This window comes from Pteropus medius, unplaced genomic scaffold, assembly GCF_902729225.1.
Source record: "Pteropus medius unplaced genomic scaffold, Ma_sr-lr_union100, whole genome shotgun sequence".
NCBI lineage: Eukaryota > Metazoa > Chordata > Mammalia > Chiroptera > Pteropodidae > Pteropus > Pteropus medius.
In genome coordinates, this window is record NW_024356249.1 from 15,826,476 (window position 1) to 15,844,477 (window position 18,002).

General features: G+C 37.9%; 1 protein-coding gene across 3 annotated transcripts in view; it reads right to left on the reverse strand.

Moving 5' to 3' along the window:
* Positions 1 to 17,691, reverse strand: part of CPED1 (cadherin like and PC-esterase domain containing 1) — a 255,487-nt gene extending 237,796 nt beyond the window's left edge. For 2 of the 3 annotated variants that reach the window (XM_039860843.1, XM_039860839.1), the window contains exons 1-2: positions 17,355 to 17,691; positions 16,434 to 16,912 (exon numbers count right to left, since the gene is read on the reverse strand). In XM_039860843.1, the coding sequence (XP_039716777.1) occupies positions 16,434 to 16,682 (249 nt within the window). In that variant the 5' untranslated portion in view covers positions 16,683 to 16,912; positions 17,355 to 17,691. The other variant, XM_039860840.1, reaches the window with a different exon arrangement.
* Between the last annotated feature and the right edge of the window lie 311 nt (positions 17,692 to 18,002).

The following is an 18,002-nucleotide window of genomic DNA, read 5'->3' on the forward strand; positions in this document are numbered from 1 at the left end:
TGTTTATTCTCCAGATTCCACAATCCCCCTCTACCAAACAAACCTCCTCCCTATTTCCACGCTCAAGTCCCTTCATCCATCTTTAGCTCCTTCTCCTGGATCCTTAATGTTCCCTCCTCTTCTCTCCCACTGGCTCTTTCTCAATATTCATTCATTCCATCATTTACCTATTTAACAATTCTGAACACTGTCCATGTGAAAGGCATGGTTCTAGGCTCTGAGGCATATAACAGAGAAGAACCCTGACAAAGTTCTGTCCTTCACTGAGCTTATTTTTTAGTGGGAGGAGCAATAAACAATTAATGTAATCGTGCAATGTATGTTCCTGCAGAGATAAGAGTTCTGGTCAGTGTAGAGCTTTAAAGAATGACCCAGGAGCTCTTTTAGATGGCACCGTGCTGTTCTCACCTGTTATGAATATTATGTACGAAAGAGAAGGCAATTCTGAGAGGGAGAGAAAAGATGGGAAGAGAAATTAAAACAGAAAGTCCTCATAGGTCAGCACCATAGATACATTTTATTATGAGTGGTAAACATGGTTGGGTAGGCAACAAGAATTAACTGGCAATGGGGATAAACGTAGAGATAATGTAACATTATTTGTTATCTTGTTAGGTAGCTAGTAGGAAATGGAGACCTAGGGAGTAGTAGAGAATTTAAAAGTTTGTGAATTTACACTGATTTTCCCACCTAGGTCCAACTTGGTGAACTTCGATCCCTTTTAGTAAAAGCCATAGCAGAGAGGAGGCAGATGAGGAACACTGGACTTACAGTTAGAGGAAAGGTGTTTCTCCTGTTTTATTTTGTTTTCTAGATGGATGAGTATCATGATAGAATTTTAGAAGCCCAGGCGTTTACAACCTAAATTACAAGATTTCCTAGGAGCTATGCAGCATCATTCACATAATACAGAAAAGAGGGTTCTTAAAAACATTTTTAAAATGGAAGCACTCAGTGACCTGAGTGATCAGGACATAAGAGGGAGACCTGAGACCCAACCAAAAGAGGCATCTCAGCAGACTGTGGGACATGGGAGGGGGCGCGTAAGCACTGCACTGAGGAGCCTGGTCTCCTGTAGGAAGAGTGAGCAGCAGGACAGTCAAATCACAACGTATGTAACTGAGAGTAAGTACAGAGGACGGAAACATTCCCGGAGCAGAGAGAAAAGTCCCAAGAATGGATTTGCTGCAAAGATGTTAAGTAAAAAGAGAGGGAGTCAGTAAGCTGACTAGAAGAATAAGAGGGAAGCACAAAATGGGAAAACAGATGAGAACATCAGGACAGAGCCCGACCTGGCCAATCTAACCTAGAAAATATTTAATGATAAATGATGTCAAGTTGCCTTAGTCCACTGGGAACATCTGAAATATGGAGACTTAAGGGATATATTGTGCTTTTTTTTTTTTTTTACCATAAACGACTTTCCATCACATCTATCAATATTAAGCTTGAAATCCGAAGGTAAACCCTGAGAATTCCTGTCATCTCTATGTTCAATGCTCATTCTCCTCACTCACAACCTGGAACCATACTGTACCTTTCTAAAAGGGGCACAAAGTATAGAGCCTGTGTAACCAGAGGAAGGAGAAGAGGCCAGACTGAAAGACAGCAAGTAGCAAGACAGGAGGGGAAAAAATAGGCAGACTGAACAGCTTCCCTGCTCTTCAGACTCCAGCCAATGCACAGTCATGCTGGGCGTTGCTTCAGCTGTGAACTGCTCATTCCTTTCCCCGGCTAACTCTCACAACAGAGCAGGGATCTTGGAGACAGGGATAAATTAAAAACAAAACCACAAAAACAATGATTTCTCCCGAGTCCGTATCTAGAGTCTCCTGCTATGGCTTCTTGCCTTCCCAGGCCTGGCAGTAGTTGTTGGCTCCCTCTGTTAAGCCCACTGAAATGCTTATCCATTTCAACCAACATAGAGTAACTTATATTCCCTTCTCTGCTTCTCCCAAATTTTCTTTTTCTCTTCTCTAGCTGTTTTGAAAGTCATAAAAAGGATCTTTTCCAGCCTCCTCTGGAGGCTTTTTCTCCAACTAATTTTCCTTGAGGTGCCTGCCACCCACGATGCACAGCTGTGGGTCATCAGTTTACTATTTGCTATAACTTTACAGACAAAATAAAGACTAAAATGAGATTATAAACACAGGGGAAATAGCTGGGAGATGGTGGTCATGATAGCTTCCTTCTAGGTATCTTTACAAATAAGATAAAGCTTTAAATAAGATCAGAACAGAATGTAGATTGCCTTTTCTTCTTTGCTCAGTCGATTTTGCTTCCTATTTTGGAGCAAATAAAAACCACTCCAAGTGTCCTTTTGTATCTTCTCCTTTCTTCTGCCATCCTTTTTCTCTGCTTCTCCCCACTTTTCAGCCCTCTCTCAGATACTCACAGAGAGCTTAAGAGAAGTAGTTATTTTCTTTCTATACTCAAGCCCTGAGGGTATTTGCTGGTTTTAGAGTAATGCTCTCCAGCCCCTTGAATCTTATCACTGTGCCAGCAGTAGTTCAAAGGACATCTATAATGAAGAAAGTATAAAACTGACAACTAACAATTATGAAAAACCAAGCAGGGCACAAGGAGAGACCTTGTTCTTTTGAAAAATGTTAAAGCAATAGCAAGTCTCTGTCCCCTGATACCAAAACAACGAGTTAATTCAGCAATTCAGTCTTAAAATAGTAAGTCCATACAAAGGCAATGTAACGAAAAGGAGAGAACACTGGAGTCATTACAATATCAATACCTAAGCATCGTACAATCTACTGAACATCTTCATAGGTGCCAGAGACTCTGAATCTAAATTCCAAGCTTTGCCAGCAGCATTCCCAAGGCCTTCTGAATCCTGGGTCTCCTCTCGACTTCTCATTCTCATTGACTGTCTGCTGACATCACTTAAGCTCACTGGATGTACTTCACTTTTCTCATCTGTAAAGGAGCACCAACCTTCCATCTTACTTTTCATGCTACCGTAAAGATCAAAGGAGACTCAAACAGTGAAGATAAAAGCATTTGAAAATTTATTGCCCTTCATAAAAGTAAGGCACATTTAAATATCTCTTAAAGAAGTTATTGCATAAAAGAACTTCTTAACAAGTTAAAATATTTTAACTCATTAAAATATAAACTGAAGTATATTAAAATTTTTAAGTTTATTTGAGCAAAAATCTATTTGAATGGGGTTGGCACCAAACCAGAGGTGGTTAGGAGTGCTCACCCCACCACCCGCAATAGGAACCAGGGGAAAGATTTATAGAGAGAAAGTATGAAAGAAAAGAAAGAAAATTATTTGATTGGCTATCCCTTTGAGGCATTTATAGTATTCGATTTGGGTTTACTTACAGAGGCCACCACAACATCAGAGCCACTTTAGTCTTATGGCCTCCTCGTTTAATTAATTTAACAAAATAAAAACCTTAAAAGTTTTAATCATATGATTTTATAAGAGTTCTGTCAAATTATAAGTGAAATATTTAAAAAGTAGCATTTATGTAGTAGAGATATTAAAGCCTTTAAAAATAATGGATCACTATTTCTACCAATTTTCTCTGCTAAAAACCCAGTGTTAGAGCACACATATCATTATGAAAAAAAAATATGGCCATCAATACTACATATACAATGAACATATTTCTTAGATTTGGATGCTAGATAAAAATTACAGTCTGTTAATTGCATAATGAAATGTGATTTAATTTTGTACTCTGTTATAATGTTCTATAAATAAATTCACACTGAAGATATAAAAAGCCCTTTATCACATTACATTGCCTCTTTTGGCTTAGAAAATATAGTCGCCATTGTCTAGTCTTATGACCTTTAGTACTATTCACCTATTGTATTCCTAAACTCCCCATTTTCCTTTTCTGTTTCAATCTGCGTTCTCTTCTTTCCACTCTCCATACCACAAGGCTTACTGCTCATCCTCCCACCACGCTTTCTGCCTGGTTAAGACTTCAACCCTTCTCACCACACACACACACACACACGCACGCACACACACGCGCACACACAGGATGCCAGGCTTCTGCAGCAGGCTGTCATGGAAGAATCTGTGGTGGCCAGCCTAGACCAGAATCTCTTTCAGCACCATAGTGAACATGCCCTACTCTGGACAGTGTCCAGTCTAAAAAAAAAAAACTGCAGATATAAGAGTTGAATTCAGGCACTGAGTTGGGGATTAAGATTTTCCATCCACTGCCTATTCAGTTACCACATTGGCACCCGGTGGGGAAGAGGATAGGCTCCTAAACTCACTGATGTTGTTAATCCCATGCACATAGCATCTCTGGCTTCTTTCTTCTCCCCTCAGTACCCACATCCCTGCACTAACAAGTTCATCCGGATTCTCTCCAGAAATCCAGGGTCCCCAGGAACTGCACAGAAGGTTAAAGGTAAAAGCCAACATACCCCAGGCAGATGGCCCCGCATCTCCAGGGCAGCAAAGGTCAGCTCCAGTTCTTGGTTGAACAAAAGGCTGCAGGATAGAGACACAGACCTCACCAAACCAGAGGAACTCTGCCCCGTTCTACCCATGTGGGGTCAAAGTATCAAGAAGAATAGGAGAGCAAGTGTAAAATACTCAGGCACTACACTCTGCATAAAAGAAACATCCTGCCTGATATCGAATTTGTGCACCAAGTTTCCTTAAGTGCACAGTTACTCATTGGCACTTATTCTGCATTCTTGTTTACTCTGAGCGTCATTGTGGCTGGTCACTTTCCATGGCTTCCACATCTTGTCCCACTGGCCAGCACTAATATACAAACTTAAACTTGGCTCTCCTTGGTGACTACCCCAGTAACACTTATCCCAGCCTGGCTGAGTCCTAAGAACTCTCTTCCTCATACTTCCCTTCTAGAAGATTCCACCCAGTCTATTCTGATCCTGCTCATGTTGCCAGAGGCTGCACGATCACACCAACACATCATAACACAACTTCACATATTCTTTTCACACTCTATCCTAGAGCTTTCAAAATTACACTCAATCTAGAATGATTAAGATTGCAATGGCCAATTTTTTGCTTTAAAAATCAAAAATTGTCAGGATAACAATATCTGGTAATACCACAACATACCTGTAGAGGAAAGAATAAGACGTGACTTGATACTGTTATTAAATTTGCAACTCCTTAAACTATAATCCTTCTGTTAGAAAATTAATTGAGTTTGGCTTTCTTTTGTGACTGGTTAGCAGAATGAGTTCCCTTCCTAGAGCTCCAGTTTATTCTTAGAAGGTCCAGCACAGGGTCTCATAGGCCAGGCCTAAAGAAGAAACCACTTCTTCTAACATAACAGATTGTTTTGGTCTTCTCAGGAAAGCAGAAGGTAAGGACATCTTATAAATGGAGGAAGACCTGAATGGGGGAACCAGAGTTTAAGAATCCAAATGAAAGTACAAAAGAAGGATTTAAGGACTGCTGACCACCACAGTAAGTTCTACACACTGGACACACAGCATGATTTATGCTAGATCCCATTCATCCATTCCTTCAAACTGATATGTGCCAGGCATTGTATAAACTTGATCCAACTGCCAGTAATTAGAAGGTTTTAAATGCTAGACTTCTCAGGGAGCAGTTACATTATTATAAATGCCTGGTTACTTTGTTCAGGATTTTGCTAAGAATTATCCTAAGATCCTGTGCCCATCATTGGCTAATGAGACATCCTCCCATTTATATCACAGAAAAGAGGCTTCTATTTAAAATGTCATTATTTTATAGTAAAAAGAAGAGACAATTCTAGCTTCTAGAGGTTTATATTTCTGATAAAATATATTTTCACAAATATATCTTATCTGCTCTCTAGCAAATGGGTCTGTTTAAAGCAGAAATAGTATTAATTTAACCATTGCTTCTTTAAAAGAAAAATAACTAGCTTACCTTCTTTTCTCCTATTCTTATCTACTCTTCCACCGAAAGTAAAATTAACTCTGCCCCAAATCTATCTGCTTTTAAAATATCTTATGTGTAGCTTATGTATAGGAAGCTTCAGATGTGTTATTAATGTTTTCATTGTTTACTCAGGAAAAAAAAAGATAATAATTAAAGAAGGAGTGATGAAAAGCTCAATAGAAATCACTCTCCCCTCTGGGTGTGTCCAGTAGGGAAGGTTTACAGATCAATATAAAAGCCAACTTTCTGGTCGATACTTTCCCAAGGTCAGGTAGTTCCTGCAAGGCTACAGAAAAGTTAATTTCCCGTTCCATTTTTCCTGAAGTATTTGTGCATTTTGGCTAAATTAATGCTATATTTTCCACTGGGGAAGAACTAAGCTGAGGGCTGAAACTATTAGAATGCTATTACTCTTCCTACTGCTTGTTAAAGACACAGCAAAACATCAAGAGAAAACTCAATTGTGATGGCATGATTTTGGACTCTAGAGGCATTTTGAAACATAACTATTAACTTGACATTAGAATAGCACACTATACTATAACTTTTTAATGGAAATGGGGATTCCTGGTACTCACATTTATGTTGCTGATATGTATTCTCTTCCTTCGAGAGGTACCAAATACAGTGAGAATATTTTCATGATGTTATCCTTCGGGATGTGTTAAAGTAATTGAACAATGCATTAGACAGGGCTCTAATGCCCTGGTGACCTATGTAAGCAAACCAAAATCTAAGCCTATAAATGCCTCAAGGTTATGAAATAGAAACCTAAAAACAACCAACCACAAACAGTCAACTAGGCTTTAAGCTATAGCCAGTCAGTAATTTCCTAGCTTTGCTTCTGCCTTTTCTCTATAAGTCTCTCCCAGGCCTCCGGTCAGTGGAGAACTCATCACTATCATTTTGGTGCTGCCCGACTTGAATAGATTTTTGCTCAAATAAACTCTTAAAAATTTTAATATGCCTGCTTATTTTTTAACAGATGTAACAATGTTTTTTTTTTTTTTATAATCTCAGTGTCTTCCAAAGCACTCAGCCAGGTACTGTGTCTAATTCGATCCCATAATATCTCTATAACAGACCTTTCCATCCTGATGCCACAGTCTCGGAAAAGGAAACCCAAAGGAATCACGTGGTCACTCAGCTTTTCAGCACTGGAACTGGGGCCCTATCGGTGCTTTTCCTCTTTCACCTGGAAAAAGTGAGCAGGGCATGGCAGGCTCTGCCTCAGCTGCGTGGACCTTCGACAGGTGGTTCAGAAGGTTTCCGAAACTCTGTACCACACCCCGACAACAGCCGCTTCTTCTCATGTCAAAACAAATAAGAAACACCAGGACGCTGGAGCAATATTACTATTTAAATAAATTCCATCTTCTCCCCATAGGTTATTCACTATCATCTGACTTTCCCCTTTACCTGACTCTCTCATCCCAAATTGGCCACTTTTCCCCAGATCTCTCTCTTAGACATAGTCAGAATATACATAGGGCAGCAGATAACAGCTTCAATTTGTCAAGTCTGCTCTGAGGTGTGTTATAAGAAATTATATGAAGAGAATTAAAATATGAAGGGAATTAAAATATTTGTAAATGATTTACAGCTTGTAAATCAGGGAAGATGTGGCACATTCTCACTATTTTCAGTCGAATATTTTATTGATCAAGAGAAGAAAGAAATATCATGCACAGCCCTGGAAAAACCCGTGGAATGTGCCTGCATTTGATTGCATTTAGAGATTTCAAAGAGAAAAGTAACTAAAGACTGCTAGCATAGGACCCGCTGGCTTAAACATTTGCCTGGGCAAAATATATTGAAGAAAACATATAAGCTAAGGATCAAAAATACATGTGCATTCTTGAAACTAATATAATATAAGCCATTTAAATTAGCACTTGTTTTTGAAGCCAGAGCTTAAACTCAGCTTCTCAGGGGCAGAAAGGACACAAACATTATTGAATGCTAAGTCTATTCAGCCACCATGTTTGGTATTTTCAGATATATATTCAGCTCTCATAAGTAGGGCTCAGTTAACTCCATTTTTCCAGTGATAAAATTGAGAATTTAGAAATCCAAGTTAAATTTGCCTGTGTCCTATAGCTAGCCAGTAAATGACACAGCAGGAATTTGAGCCAATGTGTACTAAAGCCTGTGTTTGTTCTACAACATATCTATGCTCCATTAAACTTCTTAATCAATATACTTAACAGGTTTGAGGTTAGAAGCTTTGCTGGAGATAATTAGGTCTATTTTCACCAGTAATATGCAGAGTTGCCAAGCCTTCCCCTTGCAAGTTGCTCTCATTGGGATGCACTGTGAGCACACTGGTGGGCAGCACTATCGAGAGTCCCCAGATAAGAATTAGAGATAACAAACGTAGTTACATTTCAGAACACATGATCAGGCCCATTCTGCACTTCCAAGTCCATGTACTTGCCTTCATAATTATTTTGGTTCACCTATTATTTTGGATCTTAAGCACATTTAGCCTCCATTAGTGAATTTAGTTTTACAAATTCAGTAAGATCCTTACATATAGCAAAATTTCAATTCATCTTTTATCATTATATTCCTTTAACCTTGTACATGATAGGTCAAGATGTTTTGGTTTACAGCTTGAACAAGTCTCTGCAAAGTACAAAAGTTGACAAAAGTACTGTTTACTTTGCAAATCGTCAACTTTGGTACAGTTTCTGTTTGAGGACATAAATCCTATTTTAGAACATGAGCTCACCCTTCTAGTTAGAACAGCTCCCTTGAAAAAATACCCAAAAGAAACCAAAGGGAAAAATGAAACTAAAACATTTTTTTTTTTTTTTTTTTTTTTATCCTAAGAGGACACACACTCAAAGTTGATATCAGGAAGCACTTTTTATGTCAGTGCATTGAGTGGTTTACATTTTGGAGGGTTTATCTTATGTGAGTTTCTAATTCTACTAGAACAAGAAACAGAATTGGTTAGAGAAAGAAAGAAGCAGCAGCTATTGCCACTATTTTGAAAAAAACAAGAGAGAATGACACCCATAAACTGATTAATTGCTTGATTCATAGGAAATTTAACATAACTTGCTTAAATATGAGCTTTATCAGGCTTCATTAAAATTTATCTAATGTAAACAAATTTGAATTTGTTTAGAATTTTCTCAGTATAATTAATTTTCACCCATGTGCATATTTCATTATAAAAGTTTAACACAGCTCTAATCAACTATGTCAGAGAAACCCACAGACATTAAATGCTCATCAGTAAGCACAACTAATTTCATGAAAGTTGCATACCTGTTAGTATGCTGACAACATCTCCTGAGAACCTCTTATACATAGACCTCCTATATTTAGATGCTATCAACATGATTTAAAAACCTTACCTTCGAATCTTGCTAAAATATAAAAATAAGTAAAAAGAAATTTTTAGTAAAATCAGTCTGCTAAAAAATGGAAATCGCTTGATAGAGAGGTTAGATGATCGTGACAAAAAACGTCAAGAAAGATGAGAAATAGAAAACAGCTGGGAAAGGATGCTGTTTTTTGTTTGTTGGTTTGTTTGTTTGTTTGTTTGAATGTTATACTATGGAAGATCCTTGAGAATGCTTATAGGATAAAGACCCCAACATATCAGATGAGCTAAAGAGAACAAGAGAGATTGAACGATAATTGATGAAGCAGATTCATTACAGCAAAATGGCAAGATAATTGGCATTAACCAGAAGTGCAAGACAGGGTAAAGGAGGAGGTCAAAGCGTACTGGTACAGGAAGGAGATGGAGTGGAGAGCCTGAGAGTTCAGCAAAGAGGAAAATGAGAGGGAAGGTCGTTTGTTGCCTGGTTTTTTTTCCTGGTCTCTGCTCTAAAGTAGGCCTTCTGTAATCCTTAAATTCATGGTTCAATTATATATTCTTTCATTCACTAGATATTTATTCAGTGCTCACTATGTGTCAGATACTGTTTTGGTAGTAAGGATGTAGCAGTAAGTGAAATAAAGTCCTTGTTCTTAAAGAGATTACATTCTATGCGGGAGGCAGACAGTAAATATGTATGTATTTGTTCAGAGTTCAAGACCTTAACCTATTTCCCCTACTGCTCCCCTCCAACTCATCTCTCCACATCCCCAGATAGAGCATGCCATTAATCCCAACCTCTCAAAGAAAAAAAAAAAAATGGATTCAGCCCAGGCTGGAGATCTTGCCTACAGATAAACTGATCAGCCTCCCTAAGTTTTGTCTTGATTCTTAAGTACATTTTCCTGTGAAAAGGCGTCAGCTTAGAGGCTGGAGGACAGGAAGAGAAACCAGGCTTGTGCTAAGGTGAGATTTACTAGAGTTACTCATTATGCTAAAAGGTCAAATGCACATCATGGTCTCAGAAGTTCGAAGTCAGAACTAGAAAAGGAATGGCATGTCTAAAGGCAGTGTACAAACCATAAAGAGGAAACCTAGATCCAGGCCAGAAGCCAGGGAGGCGGAGAACAGACTGGGAAGTAACATACAAGTCGAGCTGGGTTGAAACGAATGGTTCTGAATAAGGGCAGGAATGTGTGGCCTTTACACAACAATGTAAATATAATTAGTACTTCTGAACTGTACTCTTAAAAATGGCAAAAGAGGGTAGATTTTATATTTTGTGTTTTTCACCTTGACTTAAAATTTTTAAATAGATAATATTTTTAAGGAAAAAAATCTGAAAAATGTTGCCTTTAGAGACAGGCCTACAGAGTTATGTTATGGGCAAGGAGAAAGAGCAATAAATATCAAATATAACTCTAAGTTTTAAAACCTATGCATCCAGGAGAATAGGGGAGGGGGGAGTTTTATTTATGGAAATAGAGAAGTAAAGAGGAATCCTTGATTTAGATGTGAAAATTTTGAGGGAAAACTATTTGAGTTTCCATAGTTCTTGTTACTCCTCATTAAAAGATAACAAGAAATTGGAGATGCAGGTCTGGGGGTTCAAGCGTGAAATCCAAGCTAGCAGTATACTCAACGGGTTACATGTAAAAGGATGAAAATGAACAATATGTAAACTTGATATAATCGCCAAAGGAAAGTATAAAACAATTAAAGGCCCAATAAGCTGAGCTGGGGAATGTCTCCTTTTAGCATCGGAGGAGACAAACCTTGGAAGGATTCCATCAGTTATTCACGTAGCTCGGGGAACAGCCCTGTTGTGTCATGGAATTCAAAAGGGGAGTTTCAAGAAAGAGCAACAGCTCCCCTTTTGAATTCCATGACAAAATCTTCAGAGAAGAAAGATGGGGATTGAAAATAAATTATTTTATTTGATAGCGGAGGAGTCACCAAGAGAGATGCTCCAGTAGAAATGACCAAATGAAAAGGGTATAGAAAGGGCAGGGCTGGCCGGAAGGGCACGGGAAGAGAACCAGCTACAGATTCTCTGCAGGGGAGGAGAGAGAAGGAGGTGGGCTGCCAGGTACAGAGAAAGCCTGTTAACATTTTGTCAGGTAGGAGCATGTTTACCAACAGGAAGGATGGTCAATGAAAAGGTTTGAAATGGCAATATCGTAATGAATAGAGATTAACTCTAGAATCAGTTCTGGAAAAGGTTGAAAGGGTAGGTTCAAAAACAAAGAGGAAAGTAAGATTTGTATTTGTTTTATAAAGAGGCATTTTGAAATTGTCTCCTAACTGGTCTGCCTATCCTCAATTCTACTGTCTCCCGTCCATTCTTCACTGTGTGTTCTGGAGGGTTCTCTCTACAACAAAAATCTATTCATGCCATTTTTGCTTACCATTCTTCGAGGGTTCCTGTTGGCTTCAGAATAGAAAACAGACTCCTTATCAGGCCCACATTTCCAACATCTAGATCCTGCTCAACTCTCTACCTCATCTATCTGCCTTCATGTTCTGCTCCATTTGACACATTACACATACCCCACAAAGCAAATACTTTGAATCTTCCAAATGTATTTGGCTATTTAATTTCTTTGCATATGTGGCATTTTCTGTTTGTAATACTTTTTCTTTCTCTACCCATTCTAGTGCCTTTCTATCTTTCAAAATGTTGTCTTAAAGTTATGGGTTCCCTACTAGTATATTTATTTACTTCTCTGTCTCTCGGTGCCTTTCATTTCTGTATTGCCAGTACCTGGTATAGTGTATGGCACATATAAACTGCTCAACAAATATTTATTTAATGAATGCAGAAAATGAATGAATGAATAAAAGGGACAAGGAGGAGAATGGGTAAAGATGATGTGAGAATATTTCTTCAATTGGAGAGGAGAGTTCCCAGAGAGATAATTACAAACATTTCGCTTAAAGAAAGCGATTTCATTTCTCAAGAGTAAGAGAACATGTCAACATTTTCTGTAGATTTTAGAGAGCAACATTAGCATAACTACTGTATTGGACACTAGATTACCTTGCCTTACATTCCCCTCCAACGAGCATTATTCATGCCATTGTTAGGGTAAGCTACCCGCACTGTTTTTACCACCTTGGCCACCACACACCTGGGAGTTCCTGTGCACAGTACTGATTGAAAAGGAGGCACCAGCTCACCTTTGCCCTGAGAGGACTGTACCCATTGATGCCCTGACAGCCCAGAGAGTCCCCCAGTAGCAGCCAGAGAGTAGAAGTAACACTACTTGAAAGTAGCAAGGGATAAACTCAAACCGATGAAAAGAAAGAAGAAGGGGAAAGCCAGGAGATAAACTGCTTGCCGTCTTGCCCCCTTCCCACAGTGCCTGCTCCGACCCAGCAGTTTAATGCAGCCTCTCGGGAGATGTCTCTCAATATAGCACCCATTTGTTTGCTCTTCTTCTTCCTTTTTTTCCCCTCAACTCTTGTGGATTGTATCATCCAATAAAGTGTTAATATTAAGTGTTTGCCTGGGATTCTGTTTCTAGAAAACCTGGGCTAACCAAGTAATTTTTAGAAATTTTTGGTGTGAAATATAGCATGCATTTTTAGAAACACAACAAATTAAATAAAACATATCTGAAATGAAAACATTCATTGGTTTGCATTGGGTTATGGTTGGATACTAGGTAGAGTAGTTGTAAAGAAAAGTCCCTGAAGGAGAATGAGCAGTCAAGCAACAAAGAAACAGTAATTCTTGTAAAGAATCAACAGGAGATAATCAGAAACACATGGCTATGGTGAGTACAAATGTAGTCCCTGAACAGCAAATTCTCCATTAAAGGAAGATATACTAAGGAGATTTTTTCTCCCATTGTGTTTGTTTATAATTTAATGTATTCCTATGTTATGAAATATTAAAATGCTAGATTCCAGAAAAATAAGTAAATCTACTGAGTGACCTACTTCAGTGAAGACAACCGAAATTGTCTTCGGTTTATATATTAAATTGAAATAATTTTAAGACAGGACAAATCATCAGCCAAAATTCAAGCAACTAATGTTGAGAGAAAACCCAGAAGAAATGACAGAAGTACATCTGCTTAGCAAGCCTCTTTGGAAAGTTAAAATGGAAAAAAAGAATTAAAATTTGGCCAGAAAGTGGGAGAGAACTTCCTCACTATGGAAAGTTGGCATATACTATACAATGATCTCAATCTATACTGAAAACAGTTTTAGACATTGAACCAGATCCCAATTGTAAAGGTGTAAAGGGCACAGTCAGTCACACACCTTTAAACATTTGCTACTACAGAACTCTCTGTTGTTAGGCTGATACAGTACAAAAGGTCTTCTCTTAGAAACAACTGAAACCAAAAGACTGGGACATACTTATTGCTCATTCATGAAAGTATGGAAACCATGACATGATAAACACTCTGTGAGTATAATTTGGCTTCTGAATGTTTATTCCTGCAAATTCTACAGCATTCATTGAATCACTTTTTAAAATGTCCTTGGGTAGATATTTTAAGGTTTTTTTTTTTTTCTCTTTTAGATTTATAAATCCAGCTATTACTTCCACTTCTTGGAGGGGCAGTTTGTTTAAAGTTTAAATATATTGCTTTTTACACACTTTTCATGTTTCTTGGTATTTCTTTGGGTCTGAATATTTGAAGGGAAGCATGATTTTTCCCAAAGAACTTCACATACACAAACACACAATATTTTGCATAAAATGCTTGGGTTTGGTAGACATATTATACATCCAAATACTTTCTGGATTCTATGAACCTTAGGTCAAAACCAGCTGTTTTAAGAAACTTTATAAATCACTAAAGATGAATGGACACAGGGGAAAGAGTAATAATATGTATGTTTTGGTATGCCAATAAAAGTAATAACAAAACCCCAAATTTATATATTGAAAAAATGCTTCTTCTATAAAATGTCTGAAAGTTATATTTTAGGTCTTAAGGAAAATCTATGTAGTATCTCATCAGTTATTTTTTAAATGATTTCATAAGTAGTTGTTTTTAATAATAATCTGTTTTGACCCTGAAGACATTTCTTCCTTCACTTAAGCTATCTGAAAAAATATTTAATCTTCAAAACTGGATGATTATTCAATTCTTGGATCATCTACTGCTGATTTTAACTAACTTCTGCATGACACTTTCCTTCTAGTTTCCTTTCTATCTCTAATAAAAACTGGCTCTAAACCAATGGTTGGCACAAGTTAAGTTAAAAATAGAGGCACATGGCAAATGTTTGGAAATTCAGTTTTCATATCTACTGGGCTTCTGGACTATAATTGTGAATTTAGAATCTTGCTTATGGTTAAAATATATAAGACTGTGAATAATTTGAAAAAAAAAGCATCATATGTTTGGCACTTTTTGTGAAGAGTAAATGTTTTACACAAGCAGGCAATAAGTTTCAGATGGTTTATAAGTAGCAGAAGATCCAAAGCTAAAATGGAATTTTCTGTGACAGCCTACAAATAACAGTTAACATATGCTTAAGTTACAGACAAAAGCAGGAATCACGTAAAGTCAAGTAGGGAACAAGAACTGTAAGTGAATGAATAAAAACCTTTTTATTCAAAATTCTTAGCAAAAATTTTAGATACTTAAAGAGCAAAGTCATCTCAACTGTTTTTAAAGAATATGTTTATTAATATTAGAAAGAAACAAGAAGTGACTTTCAAAGTCACAGTTTACACCCATCATAAATTTGATCTACTCAAAAAAACCCCACAAAAATGCAAATAAGAGGTTAATGCTAGTATAAATGAATAATAAATACACATTCTTTGATTACTTTAGAGCATTTAATAATTGATTCATACTTGCAGTTGAAGTTTCATCTAGAAGTGTTTCTAATTATACATATTATCTGCTATTTTCTGCATAAGATACTTCTTGGTCAAGATGTTTCTTGACATTATTGATAAAATAAGTCACTCAATTAAAAGTTTTCAAATTTTCTTTATTATAACCTACTATTATTTTGTATTTAAATAAGTTCTTAGAGTCATAATTTCACAAATTGTTATTAAAGCTTTGAATTCACTTTTATTTAGAGCATCAGTCCCGCAGTAGGAATCGGATAGATGTACCGTGTCATAATGCTGGCCTGTGGCCCACCTAAACATCTCTGAGTGTCAGTCATCTTATCTGTAAAATGATGACACTCATACCGACCTTGCTTATCTCACTGGGTTATGAGTCCGACATGAAATACATAAAAGAGTTTTTAAAACAAAATGGTAGTGGTGCTGGAGGTGTTAGTAATAATGATAGCAGTGGTGTTGGTGGCATTCAGTAAGAAATTCTGCTCCAAACAATAACCATAATAATAGGATTTATTGTAGATATAAGAGAGTACTTTATAGATTCCTAAATTTACTTGTTAGACTTCTTACTGTAGCATAAATATCTTTGGCTTTGCTACCATGAATATTGTGAATTTGTTTCTTTTTTTTTTTTAGGCTGGACTATTTTAAATGTCATCATTTCACTGACAAGCGAAAACAGAGTGGTATATTAAAATAGAAATTCTGAGTGTGTTTATGTGCTTTGTCTTTTCTCTAACATTTGACAAGTGAGATTAGTAAAGTTAATTAGTATGGTATAAATATAGAATAATCTACATTTTCCTAATTCCATAAACAATAAAATCCAGTGTGTCAATTCTTTTAAAGAACCCTATTATTTTTAAATGCTTCGCAAATAAATATTTGCTCTAGAAATATGTTCACCAATGAAAAATTGATTTAACCAATTACAAAATAAAATTTTGGAGTATCTTTAAGTCTGGAATGGTCTGGACACTCACACTGACTGCCTTGAGGAAGGAGATGCTCAATGTTTATCAAAGTTTAAGAATCTCTGATTTATGTTCCTGAACTTCAGATCTCTTAGAATCCTAATATTTTAGAAAATATTCACTCCCATTTCCTCCAAATTGTCTATTTCATTCCATTGTAATGAAGTGAAATTCCAAGAAATAAAATAATGGCCAGGACTTTCTGGAAGTAAAATAAGAAGTTGAAGTTAACATGTGTTTCACTGTCATAAGGTCACTCTCTGGGCTGCATATACCCTGGATCCCTTTCAGATCTCATGGAAGTTAATTTTAGTTTTATAGAAAGGATAGAGAGGCAGATCGCTCTCTTTGGAGAAAATGTCAAGGTTAAGCTTATGACCATCTTACCTTTCTAATTTCCTGAGCATTATCCGAGAGAAGGAAGCACTGTTTGTCCAGAGAGAATCCTTTCTTGCATCTGCTTGTCTGGGTTTCAGTGGGTGTGTTTGGGGCAGCCCCAGGGAGGGTGGCTGAGAGTTTCTTCGTCCCTCGGAGTGTCAGGGTCTGGTAGAAGAGACAGATTGCCACCACCAAGCCCACCAAGAAAGGCCGGGGGCAAAATCGCCGACGACGAAGGAACACTAGATGACAGACCATGACCAGTTCAGCTTCACTTGGCCCCTGTCCACGTTGCCGGAAAAGTCATAGCAGCTATTTTTCATCAGCATGAAAAGTACAAATCTGTCTTCTTTTTTCACAACTTAAATCAAGACTGCTCCATCCTGCTTAAGAACTTTCCGAAGAATCATGCCAAAGAATCTTAAGTCCCAAAAGTCTGAGACGGTTAATAAAAGCCCTTCCATGGATGACAGTAAAAAGTGGCTGGCCTGATTTAAAAAAAAAAAGAAATCAATAACAGTTGTAACTAATAACCTGAGCGTACCCAACTGTTGCTTCCGGTAATGCCTTATTTCCACAACATCCTTAAACTCACAGAAAAGAGAAGACAGCACCAAAGTAAATCTGAACTAAAAACAGCGTTGAAGAACGCAGTAGGTTAAAACCCAAAGTGCCTGTTGCGCAGCTGGATGAAGCCAGCCTGCCTTAGCAGTTCCTAATTTTTCCTCCGGTTTTAAAAGCAGTCCTGCTTTCAGCCTTTCATGTTTCTTAACTGCTTCCCTTCATTCAGTTTTAAATTGCCACTTTCCTGTAAGCATTCACGGCTTTTAACATAAAAGGGAATAAACGGTTTGAATGGACATGGTTACTGTTAGGGTTTTGCTTGTATTTGTTGCATTCCGTTTCAAGTTCAAAGTTCTATGTACTTACTCGGTTTTCATCCTTTTATCCAGAAAAAAGTTTCCATGATCCCCTAATGGATTGTTGATCAGAACCACTCGGAAGGAAACACCCAGTTGTGTGACTCCAGTTCATCTCCCACATACGGACACACACGCGCGCAGACACACGGAGCCACGCGCGCGCCTGCTGCCCTCTGGGCGGGGAGCGGGGGCCCGCGGGCATCGCAGCCACACCGGCCGGCGGAGCGGGGCGGAGCTACGGCCCTGGGCTCCTCGGGTCCCCGGGGACAGCTGGAGCGCCGCGGTCAGCTCTGCATCGGAAACGGTGGGCTTCCACAGACTGGGAACCGCATTTCTCATTTCCCTCGAAATGTGACTGCCTCCCCAGACCTGCAGAATTTTAAATTCACATTTGATGTTTGATCTCTTATGTAATTTCTTTTTCCTAACACAACATTGCGAAAACCAATAGCTTTTCGTCAACTGATAACAAAGGTCGAGGGTGACACTAAAGCAGACTTCATGCGTGAAGTGGGAAGATATTCACTTGAGGGGATTGTGGTCACTTTTATGGGAATAAGTGGGTCACGACTACTGTTTGGACCTCAGAACATGCAAGCTTGTATGCACCAGAATAACTGGAAGTGAGCTTTCTGCTTCAGTAACTAACTTATAT